This window comes from Peromyscus maniculatus, chromosome 18 (genome assembly GCF_049852395.1).
Source record: "Peromyscus maniculatus bairdii isolate BWxNUB_F1_BW_parent chromosome 18, HU_Pman_BW_mat_3.1, whole genome shotgun sequence".
NCBI lineage: Eukaryota > Metazoa > Chordata > Mammalia > Rodentia > Cricetidae > Peromyscus > Peromyscus maniculatus.
This window is the reverse complement of record NC_134869.1, coordinates 42,769,083-42,790,912: the sequence shown is the minus strand read 5'-3', so window position 1 is coordinate 42,790,912 and position 21,830 is coordinate 42,769,083. Positions and strand designations below refer to the sequence as shown.

Genomic DNA, 21,830 nt, shown 5'->3' with positions numbered 1-21,830 from the left:
TGTATACTATCATATCATCTGAGAACAGAAATACTTTGACTTCTTCTTTTCCAGCAGCCCAGACACCTGTGTTAGAACCAAATAGTACCAACAGCAACAATAAAAATAAGTAAGTGAAATCACTCCTAATGATACTCTCCTATAGTCAAAGACGAGACCCTATCTTTATCATGGTCAGAGAGGCTCCATTTAGAAACTGATAGGAGCAGAGGCAGAGACCAACAGCCAGACATTAGGCCAACCTTGGTGAATCCTGCCGAGAAGGGGAAAAAATGACAATAGAGCCATAGGGGCCAAGGAAACCACAAGAAAACCCACCAAATCGACTAACCCGGGCTTAAAGGGGCTCACAGAGACTGAACCAACAATCAGGGGGTCTGCGTGGGTCTGACCTAAAATCCCTCTGCATACATGTTATTATTATGTAGTTTGCTGTTCTTGGGGGACTCCTAAGAGCAGAAGCAGGGGCTTTCTCTGACTCTTTTGGCTGCTTTGGGGACCCTTTACGTCCTGCTGGGTTGACTTGACCAAACATAATATGAGGGGAGGTGTCTAGTCTTATGGCACCTTGATAAGTCGTGTTTGGTTGATATCCCTGGGAGGGCTGCCTTTTGAGGAGGAGGAGTGGATGGGGACTGTAGAGGATGGGGACGTGGAGGGGAGGAGGGAGAGTATGCAATACATTAGAGTGGAATAAATTTGAAAATTAAAAAGAAAAGGATATGGTAAACAATGCACATAGTAGAAGGCCAGACTTGTGACATTCAGAGGGGTGAAATTCCCCCATCAGGTTGTATATCTGACATTTTTATCATGAATCATAGAAAGTGAAATTTTGCTTTACTGTGACAATGGATGCTGGTCATCTGTGGCTGAAGAATCGACTGTGATCCATTAGAGACCCGCATCACTGAGATAAAATCTGGGAAGTATTTCCTCAGGTTGAGCACACACTGGCTATCCACGGTGCACAGGGACCAACTCTGCATCTTAAATTCACAGATGACCTCAGCAGTGTTTGAGAATCTCTCCCATGAGAGTAGTATTGGTGACATGAAAGCTGTGGGATTGAAGAGGTCATGGAGAGCAACTGAGGCTGACCACTGGGAGAGACCAGGAGAGACCAAAAATGAAGGTGCAGCCTCAGCTGGTATGGAGACCGCAGAATAGTTGAGATTCCAGCCCTGGGGGACCTAAGATGGCAGCAGGAATGCAGTGGAGCAGTCCTGAGACATCAGACATGAGACAAACTGTGTGCATTGAGGATGGCGGAGCTGGAGACCTGGAGATATCGAGGCTTTGGAGGCCAGAAGATCAAGAGTGAGCCCCAGATGTCAGACGTTGATCTACAAGATGGAGATCTCCGTTGCTGGAATTTCATTTTGATTAAGGGTCATTGTTTTTGTACATGGAGGTTCTTCTCTTTTGGAGCAAGAAAATATTTAATAGTTTTGATTTTTCAGAAACCCACAGTGACTAGACTTTGTATGTTTTAAAGAGACCTTGAACTTTTAAGGGGTTTTAATGTTTTGAGTGTGTGAGACATCAAATTCACTCTGTTTTATACCATGATATTAGCATGAGATCTGAGAATCGACAACAAAAAGGAAAGGCTGTAGTCTAATACTGATACACTGTGGATCACGATGTCAGTGCGTCAATTGTGCTGGATATTTTCATCAACCCGACACAGGATAAGGACATCTGGGAAGAGGAAACCGAACTGTGGAATCACCTCATCGGATTGGCCTGCAGGTATGTCTGTGGGTTTTCCTTTAATAGTGAGGGCTGTGGGAGGGTCTGTCCCACAGCGGGTGGTGCCACCCTTGGGTATGTGGTCCTGAGGTGTGTGAAAAAGTAAAGATGAGCCTGCCATGGAGAGCAAACCAGTGAGAAGCGTCAGGCATGGTCTCTGTCTCATTCTCCTTCCTCTAGACTCCAGCATGGAGTTCCTGCCTTGACTTTCTTCAGTCATGGACTGTGGCCTGGAAGTATAAGCCAAATAAGGCCTTTCCTTCACAAGTTTCTTTTAGTCTGTAGTGTGTGTGTGTGTGTGTGTGTGTGTGTGTGTGTGTGTGTGTGTGTTTGAAAACAGCTTGACCACACAACTCCATGACAGGCTTAGAGGCCCAGACACAACTTCTGTGACAGGCTTACTGACAGGCAACACCCAGAAGAGGAGAAGCCATAAACTGACTCCCCCCAAGGAGGGCCTGCGTCTAAGGGGAGAAACCTGACATTCCAAACATGTTCAGCACCCTTTGAGAAATAACAGCCAAGCGGTGTCCTGAACCCTGGGAACGTCAAGACCCCAACCTCTGCTATGATAAAACCCCACCTGGCCTAGGCTCTGGGCTCTCTGGTCCACCACTGTGTCTGACAGAATGTCCAAGCTCTGAGCTTGAAAATAAAGAATCTTTGCTTTTACAAATGTGATTCAGTCTCCATGGTGGTCTTTTGGAGCCCCAAGATCGGAGCATAACAGTGTCACAGCCACAAAGAAGCACCTAAGACAGCCAGATCATCGTCCTGCTCCTCCTCCTTCTCCTCCTCATTTAGTGAATCTCACTTTGGATTCAAATCCTGTTCCTTCTGCTAATTCTGTTCCTTCTCCTCCTCTTCCCCTTGTCCATGGCTTTCCTGGTCCTGGTCCTGCTCCTTGTTTGCTCTTCCTTGTCCTGCTTCCCAACAGCTGTCAGGACTTCCCTAGGATGCTCATTAGGGCAAAAGAGTAAGGGTTTCTCAAGGTTCTGAGTACCCAAGGGGACCTCAAAACCCTAGAATGAGTGGGCTGCATCCTACAAAGTGAACACTGGGACTTCCTTAGCAAAGGGAGCCTGAAGGTGCATTTCCCCCCAGTGAACACATGTCCCTTCACCTGTGAATTCCCTAGCCCCATCCATTCATGTTCAAACCCACTCCCCACACCTGCTGACCCTTCTTACTCACCCTGACAGCAGCACACACTCCTGTTGTTGACAAGGGCTTCTAGAACACAGCAGGATCCAGACCAGTCCCTGGATTTCCAGATAAAGTCAGTGAGAATAGGAATCTGGGTGTGACTCCCTCACCTGGAGTCACAGGGCTGAAGAGAAATCCTCAGAGACACCTCCCTGTCCTGTGAAGCTTCCCCCAGTCCATCCATCCCTCCACTGAGATCCCTTCACAGACCAACTGACAGTGCCCAGTGGTCCTCTTCAGTGTCCTGGGTAGGGGGCTCCTTGTCCCATTCCAGGGCTGAACTTGTGAGTGTCTCAACACTCCAGCTGTCTGATCTCTGGGCTGCAGTGCTGAGGCAGAATCTGAGCTGAACCATCTACTGGGATCAAGACTCCAGAGGAGTGTAGCTCAGCCAGGTGAGAAGCACTTCTCCAGTGAAGGCCAGGCATCCCCACCCTCCCCACTCTTTCTTCTGCATGCAGGTAGGGGAGGGATGGAGTCTAGAATCAGTGATGCAAAGGGTGGGAACAGGCCCACTGTGGAAGCCTTTTCCAGTCCTGCCCACATGCAGCCCTTGTTCATAACTTAACTCAGGAATGAAGGAATATCATGTTCTAATGGCTGAGGATCTAGGATTGCAGACATGATGTGGGGGTTTATAAAGTGTAATCCTCATGCAGGGATTGAGTAAGACATGAATTTGGGGTATATATAGTGTGTTTCTCAGCAAAGGGAATAAACAAGATGGCTTCTGGTGGGATCTGAAGGGTCCCTCACAGGTCCCCTGAGTAGACTCCAGTCTTCACTCAACAAAGAAATCTGGAAGGAGGAGGAAAGTGGGCTGCTCCCAGGGTGCGGAACTTGGACTTGGACCATATTGTGGGTACTTCCTTCTAATCACACTGTGTTCAAGCACATGGTGCTTCTCTTTACAGGCCATGGATCTGTCCTTGGTGCTGGCCCTTCCCCTGTGGAGCCCAGCGTGAGGGACAGAAACTTGTTCTCTCATGCTTGTCTGTGTTCTGGAGAGAGTTTCTGAGATGGGTCCGACCATCCTGATCAGATTCCTCACAGTCTACAAAGTGGAGAAATGCTACTGATTTTTCTAAAATGTATTGTATTGTGTGTGTGTGTGTGTGTGTGTGTCTGTGTTTATGTGGGTGTACAAAGGGGGCAAATCCAGGAGGCTTTAGAGTCAGGCTGGTCTTCCACTCACAATCATCCTCCTGGTTCAACTTTGGAGAATGCTAGCATTGCAGGCATGGCCCACCATGCACTGTCTTGCTCTCTTTCTGGGGAGAACATGGGCTGAACTGAATGAACCACACAGGAGCATTTGGAGACTCTTAGCCTTTTGTAGATTAGACATCCTGTTCCTTCACTGTTCTGATGCCCTGAGTTTATGATGAATTGCTATTTTATTATCATTTGTAATGTTAGTGTTTGTATGTGTCGATCAAATATAAAGTAACAGCATGGCTTGGTGGCACACCTTCATAATCCCAGCACTGGAGATGCTGAAGCAATACAGGGGAACAGGAAACCCTGAGTGGGTCCTGAGTGAGTGTCTTCTGTTGACCTGGGCACCGCCATGACCAGGACCAAGGCCTCAGACCCAAGGCAAATTGCAAAGTCTTTCCTATATGGGTCAGGTTCAGAATTGGCAAAGCTTTCTTCCTCTGAACCACATTCAGATTTTTATAGATCAGTCTGGAGAAAACTAGCAACTGCAGCTTCATGGATGTTTAGAGTCTGAACCTGGTGTCTTCAGTCCCTCTGCAGAGACTAGCCAGCCCCTTCCCCTTTGATGTTCACAATAAACATGCTCAGGGTGCAGGTTGCAGAGGAAGTAGCTGAGGCTCCATCAGAGCATACACAGGACACCGGAAGCCAGTTTTCTGTACATGTGTCTGTGTGTCTGTCCTTTCTTTATTCCATCACTGACCCTCAAAGCCCCTTTGGGTTTCAGACCTAAGGCAGATGTGCTGTAGCAAAGGGAGAGATTCAGAAGGTCATGATGTACCTGTGTGACGTGGTGAGTCCCAGATTCAAATGACCTAAAGATTAACTACATTTTTGAATGGTTTAGACATAGGGACATCTGGTAGACCACTAGCCTCTCTTCTAGAGGACCCAAATTTTGTTCCCAGTCCACAGTTAGGCATCTGATGACTGCCTGTAACTCCGGTTGCAGGGGACACAATAATATGGACTCCATAGGTACTTGTAGGAATTTAGCAGTCTCTGTATCTGGGGTAGACATTAGAATGAACAGCTGTTTTCTAGAAGTACTTTAACCTTGAAGAACCCTTGTGAAAAAAGTGGTTTTTTCCCTATGTTTGTAGAATTTTTTGCTGAAGGAGCATTGCAGCCATCCCATGGCTTTGATCACAAGACTCCTCAGGCACACCTGAGGCTCTTGTATTATTGTGTATTGCAAATGATACATAATAAAAGATTAAAGTCATGGGGGAATGTAATGTTCTCTTTAGTAAGACATGTAAATTAGATTAGAGATCTTGGTATAGGGTAATACTTTATTTAACTATCATTAAATATGTCTTTGTACAGCTGTTTGGGGTTTAGTCCATCAGAGAGCCTAGACCTTCCTGCTGCTACATAGGCCTTAAAATTTCATCTTGGAGTGCTTTCTTTCTTCAACCAACTCATGCTACATGGTGCACCTGAGAGCTACTCCTGTGTAGTGGGTAGCCATTCCAGCTTTGATCTGGAAGTTCCAACCCCCATTGAGGCTTTGACAACTGTCAAGCCTACAAGGCAGGGACAAGGGAGGACCCTGGAGACCCGAGATCAGGATTGGCCAGCTCACTCTCTGTCCTTGGACCCTGGACAGTGGAGGTTGTCTGAGCAGAGCTCCAGAGAACACCGCTGGACAGAGATACACCTTCCCCAGACCCCGTGACCTACCTATCCCTTCATTTGTAAGTTACCCACTAAATAAATCTTCCTTTTAACTATGTGGAGTGGCCTTAATAATTTCACCAATACTCCCACACTCAGGGATTACACACACACATGCATACAGATAAATAAGAAACAAAACCTTAAAAATAAGGTAAGTAAAATGGATGACCCTGAGACATGGAAGATCAGTTTGTATTTTCACCCATAAGGAGGACCTTTGTTTAAACATAATAGTTTCCCCTGTGGCTCTACGTCCACTGTATTCATACTGACTGAAGGACAGTCAGGCCCCTATGGATGTTCTTCCCAATGACAAGTTTGTCCTGATCCCAGGAATCTTCCTTCTCCTGAGGATCTGCTCCCTCACACTACACTCACATACCCCCAGCTACAGAAACAGACGTAGGCTTCACAGAGCTTTGTCAGGCTTCACAGAGATCCAGTAGACCATGGCATCCACAAGAAAGGTAGGCAGGTAGCTCATGGGGAGGTAGAAGAGTTTGGCATCCCAACCAGCTGAGTATCGAGTGCGAGGGTGACAGGAAGTCAGTGCGTGCTCCATGCAGTCCGTCACCCAGGAGAGGTCCTCATTACACCTTTGGTCCAGTGACTTTAGCTTAGCCAGTTCTATGCAGAATGAGAAGTGATTCAGCTGGTGTTGACCTCCACCCCTTCTGCTCTAGACCAACATAGAGGAAAGTTTCTCTAGACCCCGTGATCTCACATCAGAAGCCATGCCAACACTATACTGTCCCAGGTCCTCAGGGGACCAGAACCCAGCTTCAAGGAAGAACCGTGCACATTCACCACTGGTTTGTCAGTCAGCTCATGGAAAGTGCTGTCTAATTCCTCCTCCTCCCGTCCCTGACTTCACTCACAGCTTCATGGTGATGAGAGGTGCAGATGAACAGGAGAGCTATGTTCTGACTGTCAAGACTCTTTTTCTGAGACTATACACACCCACAACAAGAAAATGGGTCTAATTTGTTTGAAGAGTGAGAGCAATGTGTTAGTACTGGCAAACTGATCAGGAGACTAAGGATTCTGGACCAAAATCTGTTGGGTCTTCACAGCTCACTTACTTGATGCCAGGAAGTTCTCGCCATAGATCTCTTTGACTTCTGAGCTGGCCTGGTCCCACAGCATCTTCATATTTGATGATAACTTGTCACTATTGCAAGCAGCAGTCTTGAATGATCCAGGCTCTATAATAGCCACCTTCACCCCAAAATAGGAGAGCTCCCTCCTGCAAGACAGACAGACATCAACAATGTTAGATGATTTTCTGTAAAAGGACTCACAAAATGAGTACAGTGACGTGCCAACACGAGCCTGTGGTGAGGAGAGGTCACAGTTGTGGATCTGGGTTGTGTAGCACATGAGAATTAAACTCCTGCCGGGCGTTGGTGGCGCACGCCTTTAATCCCAGCACTCGGGAGGCAGAGGCAGGCGGATCTCTGTGAGTTTGAGGCCAGCCTGGGCTACCAAGTGAGCTCCAGGAAAGGCGCAAAGCTACACAGAGAAACCCTGTCTCGAAAAACCAAAAAAAAAAAAAAAAAAAAAAAAAAAAGAATTAAACTCCTGGTGAGGGCATTGCCTCTGTGCTTTGGAATGTCACACTAAGAGTTTGGTGTGTGTAGCTCACTGGGCTAAAACTAGGCCTTCTGTTCCATGACACCATTAAGCCCTCTCTCCATGTACTGCAGATGCAAGGGTCACCATCTTGCCCGAGTCACCTCCACCTCACTCCTAAGTCTCATTCCCCCCACTGTCCCAGGAAGCACTCAGGACATCTCTCTCTTTGATCCTGCAGGTGTCTTAGAGAGCAAGAACCTGCCTGCCACTTCCTCACGTTCACAGCCTCCCTGTTCCCTCCAGCAGGGATGTGCATGCCCTGAGTGCCTCTTCTGATTAAATCCCCTTGAATGGTTTTATGCCAACAGTACAAAACACATACTGTCCAGTGCCCTCAGTCTGTCCACAAGTCTACCTCAACCCATCCAGTAACCATCCTCCTTCCATATCTGGTCTGTCCTTTCCCCAGGGAGGATCCACTGACACATACATGTTCCAGGTTTCTATGTTCAACCTTTACTCTGCTGCAGCCCAATCCTGCTATAGGACCCTGACAAATCTGAGGACTACCATGGTCCACACAGCTGACGGAGCCATGGCCACTCCAAAGGAAGGGCACAGTTCTTCTCAGTCTCCTGTCTCACTCTCTAAGTTGCCATAGTCTTTAGTTCAGGTCAAAACATTTCTGTTTGGTGGAATGTGTTGATTGTGGACTCTACAGGGGCCTGATAACTACCTCTCAATTTGAATGAGATGTTCAGCCCCACTCAAAAACATGTTTATCATCATAGAGCTCAGGGGTCTTAATTCTTCACTGAAAATACTCAAAGGCTCAATTCTACCTCAGTAACATCTCCTAGTGTCCTCTGTCTTCCATGGCAGGAGAAGATGAACTACACTCAGGTTTTATCCTGCCCTCTGCTAGAGACATGGAAAAGTACTTCCCAGTGGATGATTGAATGAGGAGAAGGTGAGACAGCCCCCAACCAGAGAGTGTCCTCTCCATGAATGAATTCTAAAGGCCATGATCAAATAAAACCCAATGCCAATGCTTCCCTCAGGTACCCACATCCCTGTCCAATACCTGAGGGAGTCCGAGAAGGCCTCTACACCATACTTGGAAATGGTGTAAGGACCACCACCAGAGAAAGACACTCTGCCCATGATGCTGGAGACGTTGACCACACGGCCCCTTGCCTTCCTCACTAAGGGCAGCATGTTCAGGGTCACGTCGATCATTCCCAACAGGTTCACTTCCAGTACCTTTGCATAGTCCTGCTTGGTCAGCCACTCACTGGGACCCCAGGAGATGGATATGCCAGCGTTGTTGACCAGACCCCAGAGTCCTGGGGACAGTGGGAAGAAGAGAGAGTCACATAGCGCAGGTACAGTTATGGTGAAATGCACATTCAACAAGGTGAGACCACTTGGACATGTGTGTACTGGAGAGTAGACGCAATGAGGAACAGCATGGCATCACAGGGCTGGGGCCCATCCCAGAGGCTCTAGGCTCACAGCATGGACACCTCCCTCCTTTAGGTCTTCATGGCCCAGATCCCTGCCTAGGAAGCAAGAAGCAGTCACTATCACTTGCTAGTTATAAAAATGGGTTGTGAAGACATGTTTATCTGGAGACCATGAAACTATGATTGTGTTTTACAAATTATTTTCATCCTTGAAGATATTTTATTCTTTCACTTGTTGTGGTTTGAATATAAATGTGACCCTGAGGCTCATAGATTTGGAGGTCTGGGTTTTGGGAAACAGCACTTCTTGAGAGGGATTAGGGGGTGTGGCCTAGATAGAGGAAGTGTGTCACTGGGGATTGGCTATGGGGTTTCAAAAGCCAAAGCCAGACCAGAGTCTCACTCTTCCTGCTGTCTGGAAGGAGACATGTAGAACTGATCTGGATGTGGAACTCCCAGCTCCTTCTCCTGCACCATGTCTGCCTGTGGGCCACCAGGCTTCACACCATGCTGATAGTGCACTAAACCTCTAAACTGTAAGCCAGTCCCAAAGAAATGCTTTCCTTTATAAGAATTTCCATGGTTGTGGTGTCCCTCCACAGGAATACAAGACTGACTAAGACACACTGCTGCCTTTGTCTTTCAAATAGCAAAAGAAGACAGTTAGGAGGAAGGATTAGTGAGAGAGGTCACAGGGCAAAGTACAAAGGAGAAAAGCAAGAAAAGACGAGATTAATGTCTGCGTGAACGTAGTTGAGGAACAAATGACTGTAGAATTGATTGGGAAAGAGTTTGGAAAACAGTGCTATGTTCATGGCTCTGATGAAGCCAGTCTTGCGAGGTCTAGCATCAATATTGAGCAGCTCTCCTCCGATGCTTGTAAAACCCAGGGACAGGAAAGGGAGGAGACAATGATCGCTGATCACCAACAGCACTGAGGCTCCACCCCCGGCCTCAGAAAATGGCGCCCTTTCTGGAACCTCATGTACAGGCTCCCCTTCCTCATCCCCTTTGGTCTTTAAGTCCTGCATCCCCAAGTACCCACTCAGGAAGGCTTACAATTAACAACATATCCACACTGGTAATTTCTGTGCAAGGTGCATTGGAGAGTGATTGATTGACATTAAGCATGGCATTTGCTCATTCAAAAAAAAAAATGCTCAGTAAGTCATATGGATCCTTGGCTCAAAAGCATGTCTTGTCCCTCTGGAGACTCATATTCTATTATCAAGTTTTTTGTCTTTTCTTTTGAGAAGCCATAGAAATCTACTTCTATAAAAGCTTCCTAAAATACACACATATGTGAGAGGAATTTAAATGGAGTCACCATAGGATGGGGAGACGATCCCCATCCTTGACGTCTTATGCCACCAAATATAATCTCCAGTGCCAGTAATGGGTTACAACCTGTTTAGTCATTGGTCAAAAGGTCTCCATGGAGCCGCACTCCCAACCCCCATCACAGGCTATTGCCAAGGCCACTCATTGTTCTTCACAAGCTCATAGTAAGGACAGATTGCTGAAGATGATAGTTATGTCATCGAGCAGGGAGAGGTTGAGCAGGTGCCCAACCAACAGCTTCACCCCTACTGATTCACAATCAAGGTGCCAGAAGACACTCTGTGCACTCCCAGAGGGAAAGGTGATCACCAGGATCACCCAGCTCCAAACTCTGTGATCTATACCTGTGATCTGCCTGTAAGATCTACTGCGCAGTAGAGGCACAAATGACCTGGGAGTAACTGGCACTTTCTGATTAGTTTGAAGGCCACAAAGATACATGCTCAACTATGTTCATAGCAGCACTACTCGTAATAGCCCAAACCTGGAAACAACCTAGATGCCCGTCAACTGAAGAACGGATTAAGAAAATGTGGTACATATACACAATGGAGTACTACTCAGCAGAGAAAAACAATGACAGCATGAAATTTGCAGGCAAATGGATGGAACTAGAAAATGACATCCTGAGTGAGGTACCCCAAACCCAGCAGGGCAAACATGGTGTGTACTCACTCATAAGTGGATACTAGATATAAAGCCAAGAACAATCCCACTGCAAACCACAGAACCAGGGAGGCTAAATAGCATAGGGGACCCTAGGATGACTGTGGCTTATAATAAGTTTTCGTTTTACTCAATCACTGGGCAAGCCTCAGTGAAACCTTTCACTATTAGGATAAGAATTTGTACTGTATCAAGCTGATAACAGAAAAATAAATAAAGAAGTAAATAAATAAATAAATGAAATGAAATGAAATGAAAGAAAATAATTAATTAAAAGCCCTCCCCCCAAAAAAACCACTCTATGAGATGGAGTCCATACCTGTCTCTGCATAGGAGTCAGAAACATCAGACTAGATAGGTCATGGGCCTTGGGAAAACCTAAGAACTTTATTCTGCTCAAGGAATATACAGTAAAATATGTCTTAATACATTATCACTACACTCATGACCAGTGCCTTGCACAGCACTCATCAGAAGACATTGGTCTTGCAATAGATGAGAATGAGCACAGAGTCACATGACTGGACAATGTGCAGAGAGTGAGAGACTTTGGAGCACTCAGTCCTAAAAGGAAATCTTCATCAAAGCCTTCACCTCAAGGCTCAGGGGTCTTTGAAGATGAGGATGTGGGAAGACTGAAGAGCCAGAGGTGATGGAAGACTCCAATTAACTGTCTTCTGGACACAACAGGACTGAGGCACACATAAACTCACAGAGGTTTTGGCGGCACACATAAGGCCTGCTCAGATTCCAGACGGTGACCCAACACTGAGAAGGGGCAGTGGACACAAGGTCCCACCTCTAACCAAGAAGCAATTTGTAAGTGACACCTGCTGGCAAAGGGAGCACCAGTTTTCTCCACTGCAGTGACATTGGAGCCTCATGCCCAGGATTTAGTCAGCTAACACAAACCAATCTCCAAGTATTAATTTTTTAAGGACGGTGCTTCATAATATTTTGTTCTGTATTTTTTTTGTCTTCTTGGTTGTCTATTTCAACTGATTTTCATTTTGGGTTTTTATTTTGTTCTTGTTTTTATCTTCATAAGCAAGACAAATAGTACATGAAGTTGGGTGAGTAAGGACGTGGGGAGAATCTGGGAGTAGTTTGCGAAAGAGAAAACTTGATCAAAATATATTGCATGAGAAAAATTAATAAAAGTATGAAAAGGGATGTTTTATTCCTATGATCCTAAATTAGGATGCTTGCAGACTTGGGAATTGAGCAGAATTTCCCCAACAGAGCTTTTGACAACAAATATAAGAAACAAGCTGAGTGAGGTCGCACATGACTGCAATCCTGGTACAAATAGGTTGAGGAGGAGGGACATGGTTCACGGCTCCATAACAAGATCCTGCCTCAAGACCCAAGACAAATAAACACAACAGCACAAACTATTCCAATACCCATCCCCAGGCATGGGGAAAAGGGTGGGGCTTGGTTAAGTGTCAATTTCTTTTGATTCGTTAAATATTATTATTTGAATAAATGTTTTTCAAGTGCTAAAATGGCTTACTTTTTTAAAGTGAAAAGAACACACGTATATTGTTTGGTTCAGATCAAACTGTTACTAGTATTCATCCACTGGAAAGTAAATTGTATGTTAACTGTGGCTGGATATACTCAAGTATTTAGAACAACAACCACATTTTTAATGTTTTAAATAATTTAAGCTTTTCATAGTAACACAAACAGTGGAGAGAGAGAGAGAGGAAGGGAGAGAGAAGAAAGAACAGAGGCTGGTGTGTGTAAGTGTGAGAGAGAGAACCCCCTTCCTACATCTGACTTAACTAAGGCATTCCTCCAGTGTGGGGTGTTGCCCTTAAGCATGGCAGTGACCTTGGCTCCCCATAAAGGATCCCAGGGGGACGGTGAGACCAGGGTCCAGTACTGAGAGTGGAGATGCATCTGACACATGCCCAGCCAGCTTCACAGAGCCATGGCCCCAACCTCCTCACTGTCTCTAACCTGGCACTCAGCAGCCAACAGTGCAGCCTTTCTGCATACAGTGACAGAAGAGGACAGACAGAAGTGTGGACATGAAATGACACATGACACCAGCTGTCCAAGAGTAGAGAACTTGAAGGACCAAATGTAGGAGGAAGAGGAAGTCCTGACATGCTGGAGAGGGGAAGAGTCTGTGATCGCTACAGTTCCACCCCCACCCCCATTGGGAATCTTTTCTGGACTACACAGGCATTCCCTTCACACAGAGACACAAACCAAGACACACACAGTAGTCTCAATGGTACCTCTGTTCCCAACATGCTCCTTCACCCACTGAGTGGCTGCCACAACACTCTCTGTCTTGGTGACATCGAGGATCACCGTCTCCAGCCTGTCTGATGTCTTGCTCCTCAGCTCCTCAGCTCCATTTTCTGTCAGACATGCAGCCAGCACCCTCATGCCTCTCCTGTCCAGCTGTCTGGCCAGCAGGTTCCCAAAGCCCGAGTCACAGCCCGTGATGAAGACATGCTTGTCTTGAAGATGGCTCACCACCTGCCTCTCCCTGAACAAGCCCAGGAGATTCCACAGGCCCAGGAGAACCACCAGGTAGAGCCACATGGCTTGGCAGAGGACAGGCACATACAGTCTGTGCTAAAGTGAGCCTGGCCTCTATTCACAGAGGACAAAGTAGACACTGAGGACTCAGGATCCACGAAGGATTGCAGGCTTTTGCCAGGGAGTCCACACTTTGTTTCCTGTCCGGTGACTGCCTTGATATTTATTTATGCCTCAATTCTCTAATCTTTCACCTATTTGCTCAGCTGGTATACAATGGCCTTTGGCATCCCCTTACTTGCTGCCAAAGATTTTTACCTTTCTTGGAACTTAATTTCCAAGAAACTTAATTTCCAAGAAACTTAATTTCCAAGAAAACCTTTCTCAAAAGCTCTAGAGGAGGGTGTGTAGCTTTGCATCTGGTTCCTGGCTCTAGATTCTATCTAGATTCTATCTCTAGATGTGCCCACCTGACTCTCTGATTCTATCTTAAAATAAAATGGGCACCTTCCATCAGAATAAAGCCAAGTTTCCCTTACCTGTTTCTTCTACCACGTTTATGGCCAAACATGTAAGAACTCATCTGGTCCTGTTGCTCTCAAGTGTTTTGGAATATTATCTTAAGGTGTGTTACTTTTGTTTATGTTGCATTTGTGAAGCTGTGTTACTGTGCCTGTGTAAAACACCTGATGGTTTTTTACCTGGCCAATCGCAAGGCAGGAGAAAGGATGGGTGGGGCTGGCAGGCAGAGAGTATATATATAGAAGGAGAAAACTGGCAGGAGGGATCTAAAATCTAGCAGCTAGAGAAGGAGGAGGACTCCAGGGGCCAGCCACCCAGCTACACACACACAGAGCAAGCCACGGAGTAAGAGTAAGATTTACAGAAGTAAGAGAATGGGAAAAGCCCAGAGGCAAAAGGTAGATGGGGTAAATTAAGCTAAGAAAAGTTGGCTAGGTACTAAGCCAATTTAAAGCTGGGCATTCATGAGTAATAACAAGCCTCTGTGTGATTCATTGGGGAACTGGGTTGTGAGCCCCATAAAAAAAAATAGACAAAAACAACAATTAGTCACCCAATATGAGGCATGAACCCACGACCCTGAGATTAAGAGTTTCATGCTCTACCCAAGAGTTGGGGTTGGGGGGGGGTTTAGTCTTTCAGCAGGTTTTGGGTTTGGGATAGCTGTCATTATTTATGACGGTTTGTTACAAGTTGTCGCTGTTGTTAATGGACAGGAAAAGGGCTAAACAAAGGAGATTAGATTTAAGGTCCTTGTTTGAAAAAAGATGTATAGAAATGATCGAATAAAGGGTAATTTATTGAAGCTACTTTTAAGAAAATTACTAGTTTTCAATACTTTACATTGGATTGGATTTTTATATATTATATATAAATTATATATATTGAGATTGAGATTGCTGTACATATATTTCTAATCTTGTTCAGGATATTGTACAGTTAATTTAACAATGTAATGCAATTTGTTAATCCTTGAATGTTATTATTACCAACTATTAGGATATAAAGAAATGAAAGTTAGTAGTTAGACACTACAATCGAACTTGTAGTCACATTAGGTGTTTTCAAGGTTAAGCAGAACTATACTTTAGATAGACAGATCATCTTCAAACCCTTCAGAGATCTACCAGAAGTTTATCCTATGTTTTGTTAGCAAGAAATATTAAAAGTCTGCTTTAAGATTGAGAAAATTGTAACAATGCATAGCAGTATTTTTTATTTATTTATTTTATTTTACAATACTATTCAGTTCTACATAACAGCCACAGAGTCCCTTGTTCTCCCCCTTCCTGGCCCCCTCCCCTTCCCCCCAGCCCACATAGCAGTATTTTATATTAGAATTATGCAAACCTGTTTGTCTTTAAATTTGATGTGGTTGCATCAAAATTTTTTTCGTTTAAAATATAAAGAGGAGGGACCTGTTGGAGCCCACTAGGTTTCCTAGTGGCTGTACCCGGCAGGACTGCATGGGAGGTTGATTGGACCACAGGCCTGGGTCCCAGGTCTTTGTGAGGGTCTAACCAGCAAGGGGGAGGTCTTTTGCTCCACCTCTTGGCATTGTTATAAACAGACCTTTGGAATAAAGTTCTGGGCTGCTGGATAAGGATCCAGGCCTACCTATATCTATTCTGTGTTTTCTCTGCCCCCCATTTCTAACTAAGTCTCATCCCTCAATCCTCAAGAGTTCCTGAGGTAAATAAGTGTGGGGGCTTATTTTTAAATTAAATATACTGCGGAATATGAACTCTTCCCCTTTTCTTTAAAACCAAACCAAACCTCTCCATTTAAACAGTTCCATTTTTACATAAACAGTTCCAAAAGCAGCCCATGAGTCATCATTGTTGATGGAGTCCATATGCATAAGTAAAGTCAAACTGTCCCATTGTAATGAAATCGTTACTCTCCATCTTATTTTTTAAATTCAAAAGTTTAAAAAGAGTTTTGGTACCATTTCTAAAGGTTCCTTTGAGCGCTCATAGTCAGGGCCTGGCTGGTCAGCTGCCCTTAAGTCTGTGTATAGCTGTCAGAGTCGTAATGACGCTGAAGAAAACAGTTCCAAATAGAACTCCCGCAACCAAAACTTTTCAGTTCGAGCAAGTCTCTCTGAAACCTCGGCTTTCAGCCACCGCTGAGCTTTGCAGTCTGTAGCCTTCCATAACCTGTCCCGGACCAGGCTAGGGAGCTTCACCTCATGGCTACACAGGCTCAAGGCTCCTTCACCTGCCGTGAGCTGAAACTGTGGTCTTCCCACGGCAAGCCTGGCTTTGGGAAGGAAAATCCATTTCCTGCATCCCTGACAGTCCAAGTGCTCCGCAAAGCTGGTCCCCGGAATCCTCCCTACGCTGTCCTGTTGTAGGATGAAGGTAGTTCAGGGCAGCTCCATGGTTGCAGTCACATCCTGCTGCTGGGAGCTTGGGCTGCAGTCAGTCAAAGCCCAGGAGCCTCAGGGTGGATGTTTAGCCTGGAGTACGGTTCTCACCTCCACAGCTTCCCGCTTCCCAACGCGTCTCAGCGGCCTCTGGAAGCGGTCTGAACTCAGCCACCTCTGCTGTCCACCGCTCTGCCAGCGGCTCATCTTTCCCGGGGCGACGCACACCGCTGGGCTTTCTCCACCTTTTGCCTTTCTCCCGTGTAGCGTCTCAAAGGTTGCAGAACCTTGCTGTTCACCTTTCCTGCAGGGCGGCATCTCTCTCTGCAGGGCTTTCCAAACTGCTGCTTGTCCTTGGCCTTTCTCGCAGCTTAGCTTGTTCATTTTTCACCGTGGCTTTCTTTCGGTAGAAAGCTGGTAGACCCTGGGGCATCTGCCACCTGCACAGCGTTGATGCCTCAAGGGTCTCAGCTTCCGAGACCCTCTGGCTGCTATTTTCTGAAGCTGGCAGTTTCTGGAGCTGTTTTTTTCTTGTTATGGGTGGCTTTCTGGAAGTGCCAAGTCCACAGTCCACCGTGGACATTGCTCTCCGAGTCCCGGGTTGGGAACACCTACTTTTTTTTTTAACCATATCCTTAAACCTAAGGCCTTTATATTCTAAACCTACATTTCTCTGACTCACTTTATACTAAATCTATGACCTATTTAAACCTACATTCTATCATTCAAGCCTACACAATAAACTTACATTCTACCTGGGCAGTGGTGGTGCACTCGGGAGGCAGAGGCAGGAGAATCTCTGTGAGTTCGAGGCCAGCCTGGTCTACAAAGCAAGATCCAGGACAGGCTCCAAAGCTATACAGAGAAACCCTGTCTCGAAAACACCAAAAAAAAAAAAAAAAGTACATTCTATAGGAATACTTTAGTACTTTTTCAAATACCCAACTTAGCAAACACCTAAAAAAAAGACATATTACTTCTTACTCTTAACTAACTTACACTAGGAAGACTCTCTTAGCCAAGTCTCTATAGGGGTACCCTAAGCCTATATTTATAAACCTTACCTAAGTCTCACTTAAGTCTAAACCTTACCTAAGTCTTAGTTACATTCAATAGGTCCTGCACTATATTGCTACACTCTACCTTCCTTGTTTTTTATAGATAGAAGAGAGATCTATATATAGACAAATCTAACGCTGCAGCCTCACGGCATTTCACTGCCTTCCCTGTACTCCCGAGAATAAAATACTTTCATTTTCATAAAATACCTTCATTTCATAAAATACCTTCATTGCCTTCATTTTTCAATTCCTTCTCGGCATGCCTAACTCGCAACGCCCCCTTCAATCCTTTCGCCAAGCCCTAGGGATTTTTTTTTCTTTTTTTATCTTTTCCTTTGTCTCGGTTCAGCTGCCATCTGTATCCTCATCCGAATGGATCTCAGCTGAACTGCTATTAAAAGCCTAAAAGCTTAACAAGGCTCCAGTTAGTGACCATGCTTGTGTCAGCAAGTCCCCCAACACAATGCGTTCTGTGCACTACTGCATCCATATGCCTTTCTCTGTTAGGTCTAATAGCTCTTCTAGTCTGGTCCTCATACTCTACCCTATCCTGAGACTAGGCTCTGGATGCCCACCATATTGCTCTTTACTCTCCATTTCCAGAGCATCCCTGTATGGCCATTGTCATAGTTAGGGTTTCTACTGTTGGAGTAACATATCATGCCCAGAAGACACTCAAGGATGAAGAACTTAATTGTAGTTTACACTCCCACAATGGAGTTCATCACTGTGACCGTAGATGCCATGGCAGGAGCTCATGCAGAGACCATGGAGGAATGCTGCTTACAGACTTGTTCCCCAAGGCTTTCTCTGTAGGCAGCAGTTCCCGTCCTGCAAGCAGCTCCCAAATGACCACACTGAGGCTTCTATTAATTGTAAAATGCTTGGCTGATAGTTCAGGCTTGTTACTAACTAGCTCTTACATTGTACTTACCCCATATTCCTTATTTACACTCTGCTACACGGCGGTACCTTTAATAACATGGCATGTTCATCCTGCCACCTTTGCATCTAGCTAGCAACTTTTCTAATTCTGCTCTTTCTCCCGCCAGCATTCTGAGTTTGGCTCCTCTGCCTAACCTCATCCTGTTCAGCTATTGCCTCTCAGCTTCTTTATTAAACCAGTCATATCGACAAATCTTCACAGTGTACAAAGGGATAACTCCACAGCATTTCTCAGCTAGTTTTCTAATAATATCCAGGAACACCAGCCCAGCGTACAATCCACGATGAGCTGGCCATTTCCACATCCATCTGCAATCAACAAAATGCTCCACAGGATTTCCCACAGGTCAATAGAGAGGTGGAATTTCCTCAATTAAGATTCCCTCTTCGAAAATGGCTCTAGCTTGTATCAAGCTCACATAAAACTACCTAGCACAGTCATATACATATAACCCCGACCCTTCAGTCACTGAGACTCTAAAAACAGGGAAATCTCAGGGGAGCAAACACCACAGCCTGTAGGTTTTCCTGAGACTTATCAGGACACAGAAGGCTCTAAAGCTGCAGATGACAGCAAGGGTGTCAGTCAAGTGTGAGTCACACGGGGACTGACTGAGTCGTTTCCCCTCAAGTCCCAAGTCAGTGCTCCAATCAGGATCTCTTAGATTTCTGCATGGAGGACTCTAGGTGAAATAGAGGGTCTCATGTCCCATGAGGTGTGGAAATAAGAAGGGCAGAGAGAAGAGGGGCAGACATGGGGAGAAAAGCCAGTTGCATGGTTCTGGGCAGATTCCAAAGACTTTCATTTATCCATTCTCTCAAGTGTACATCATGCCTTAAGAGTAGGTGGCCTTTATACAACAGCTCAAAATGGTCCTGACTCCATGAGAAGGAGGAGAACAGTGGACAGATTACAGCTCTACCTTAAGGCCTAAGCCTTGATTGTCAGTAGAGAGAGAATTGTGACCTGGAGCTGGGCTACTCTTCCTTCAAGTGGGTGGCTGCCTTGGTTCTGGCTCTGGTCCTGCTTCTGCCCTGACCCTGTGTGCCGGTGTGCTTTTCTCCATGGGACACAATCAAGAGTCACCTGGAGAGAGGGACCTCACTTGAGGAATTGCCTCCCTCAGGTTGTCCTGTGGGGTGTCTGTGGGTCTTTTTCTTGTTGTCTAATTGATGTGGAATGGGTCAGCCCTCTGTGGGTGGTGACACCCTGGGCAGGTGGTCCTGGGTTATTTGAGAAAGCCAGATGAACCAATCATGGAGAGCAAGCCAGGAAGCTGTATTCCTCCATGGTCTCTGCTTCAATTTCCTCCAGGTTCCTGCTCTGGGCTCCTGTCCTGTAATGAAAGCCAGATAAACCCTTCCTCTCTCCAAGCAGCTTAGTGTGTCATCACACAGCAGGAAGGCAAACTCAGGTCAGGCTGGGTACCAGAGGTGGGGCTTCACTCTGATGGCCCTGCACACATCACTGTGAGGCTTGTGGAAGGATGTTGGAGTTTGAGCTGAAAGGCTCTTGAAAGCTGGGAACGTAAGGGGCCGTTCTGTGGGGGTTGAAGAGAAGGATGCAGAAGGAGGTTGTTTTCTTTATTCCTTATTATGTTTCTGGATTCTTTATATAAGAAAAAAAATCCAGGTGTCCATGTGTATCCATGTGTGTGTCTGTGTCTGTGTCCGTGTGTCCATGTGTCCGTGTGTCCGTGTGTCCGTGTGTGTGTGTGTGTGTGTGTGTCTGTGTGTGTGTGTCCGTGTGTGTGTGTGTGTGTCTGTGTGTGTGTGTCCGTGTGTGTGTGTGTGTGTGTGTGTGTGTGTGTGTCCGTGTGTGTGTGTGTGTGTGTGTGTGTGTGTGTGTGTGTGTGTGTGTGTGTCTGGATCTTCTATTTTGTCTATTTTCATGCCAATACCATGAGGTTTTTATTACTATATCTCTGTAGTATAGCTTGAATTCAGAGATGGTGATACCTCCAGAAGTTTTTTTATTGTACAGGATTACTTTTGCTATCCTGAGTTTGTTTGTTTGTTTGTTTATTCATTCATTCATTTATTAATTAATTTATTTGGTTTTTCCATATGATGTTGAGTATTGTTCTCTCCTGGTATGAAAAGAAGTGGGTTGGAATTTTGATGAGCATTGCATTGAATCTGTAGATTACTTTTGTTAAAATGACCATTTTTATTATGTTATTCCTACCAATTCATGAGCTTGGGAGATGTTTCTATCTTCTGATATCTTCTCCAATTTCTTTCTTCAAAGGCTTGAAGTTATTGTCACACAGGTCTTTCATTCACCTGGTTCTAGGTACTCGAAGATATTTTATGTTACCTGTGGCTATTGTTGAAGGATGTTGTTTCCCTGATTTCTCTCTAGGTTCATTTTTCATTTGTATATAGGAGAGCTACTGTTTTGTTGTTGTTGTTTAATTTTATATTGAATATCCAGTCATTTCACTGAAGATGTTTATCAGTTGTAGGAGTTCCCTAGTAGAACTGTTTATGTATACTATCATATAACCTGACTTCTTCCTTTACAATAGCCCAGAGACCTACATTAGAACCAAACAATTCCAACAGCAACAACAATAAAAAAAATTGATTGAAATGCTTCCTAATGACATTCTGTAATAATAGTGGAAGAGCCTAGAATAATTGTCATCAGAGAGGCTCTATCCAGGAACTGATAAGAGCAGATGCAGAGTCCAACTGCCAAACTTGAGGCTGACCCAGAAAATCCTATAGAAAAGGGAAGGAAGGATTGTAGTTAAGGAAACCACAAGAAAACCAACAGAATCAACCAACCTGGGCTTATAAGAGCTCACAGAGACCAAATCAACAATCAGGGAGCCTGCATGGATCTGACCCAGGCACTCTGCATATATGTTATAGTTGTGTAGCTTGGTCTTTTTGTGGGACTCCTAATAGTGGGAACAGGGCTTTCTCTGACTCTTTTGACTGCTTTGGAGACCCTTTTCCTCCTACTGGTTTGACTTGTCCAGGCTAAATATCAGTGGGGGTGTTTAGTCTTATGGCAACTTGATATGTCATGTTTGGTTGATATCCCTGGGAGGCCCACTTTTTTGAAGAGGAGTAGATGGGGGTGTAGGTGCAAAGAGGGAGTGGGGGAGAATGAGGGAGGGTACGTAATATTTTAGAGAAGAATACATTTTGACAATTAAAAAAGAATATGGAAAACAATGCAGATAGTGGAAGACCTGGGTTGTGAAGTTCAGTGAAAACTTTGCTGGTCATCTGGGGCTGAAGAATCCATTGTGATCAATAAAGTCCAGCACACTTGGACAAAATCTGGGAAGTACTTCCTCAGGTTCAGAACACAAAGACTATCCATGGTGCAGAAGGGACCAAGTCTGCATCTCAGGTTCACAGATGAACTCAGTAGTGTTTGAGAATCTCCCTCCTGGTACTAGTATTGATGGCATGAGAACTGTGGGATTGAAGAGGTCATGGAGGGCAGCTGAGGCTGGGCACTGTAAGAGACCAGGAGAGGCCACTGGTGAAGGTGCAGAA

The 21,830-nt window shown here is 45.3% G+C and overlaps 1 protein-coding gene across 1 annotated transcript; it reads right to left on the bottom strand.

The window, feature by feature from the left end:
• Positions 1-5,459: 5,459 nt before the first annotated feature.
• Positions 5,460-13,601, bottom strand: LOC143269183 (retinol dehydrogenase 16-like). The gene is made up of 4 exons (XM_076554062.1): positions 13,166-13,601; positions 8,525-8,786; positions 6,948-7,111; positions 5,460-6,492 (listed from the first exon to the last, which is right to left on the bottom strand). Exons 1-4 carry the CDS (start codon positions 13,476-13,478, stop codon positions 6,275-6,277), a joined length of 957 nt encoding a protein of 318 aa, XP_076410177.1. The 5' UTR covers positions 13,479-13,601; the 3' UTR covers positions 5,460-6,274.
• Between the last annotated feature and the right edge of the window lie 8,229 nt (positions 13,602-21,830).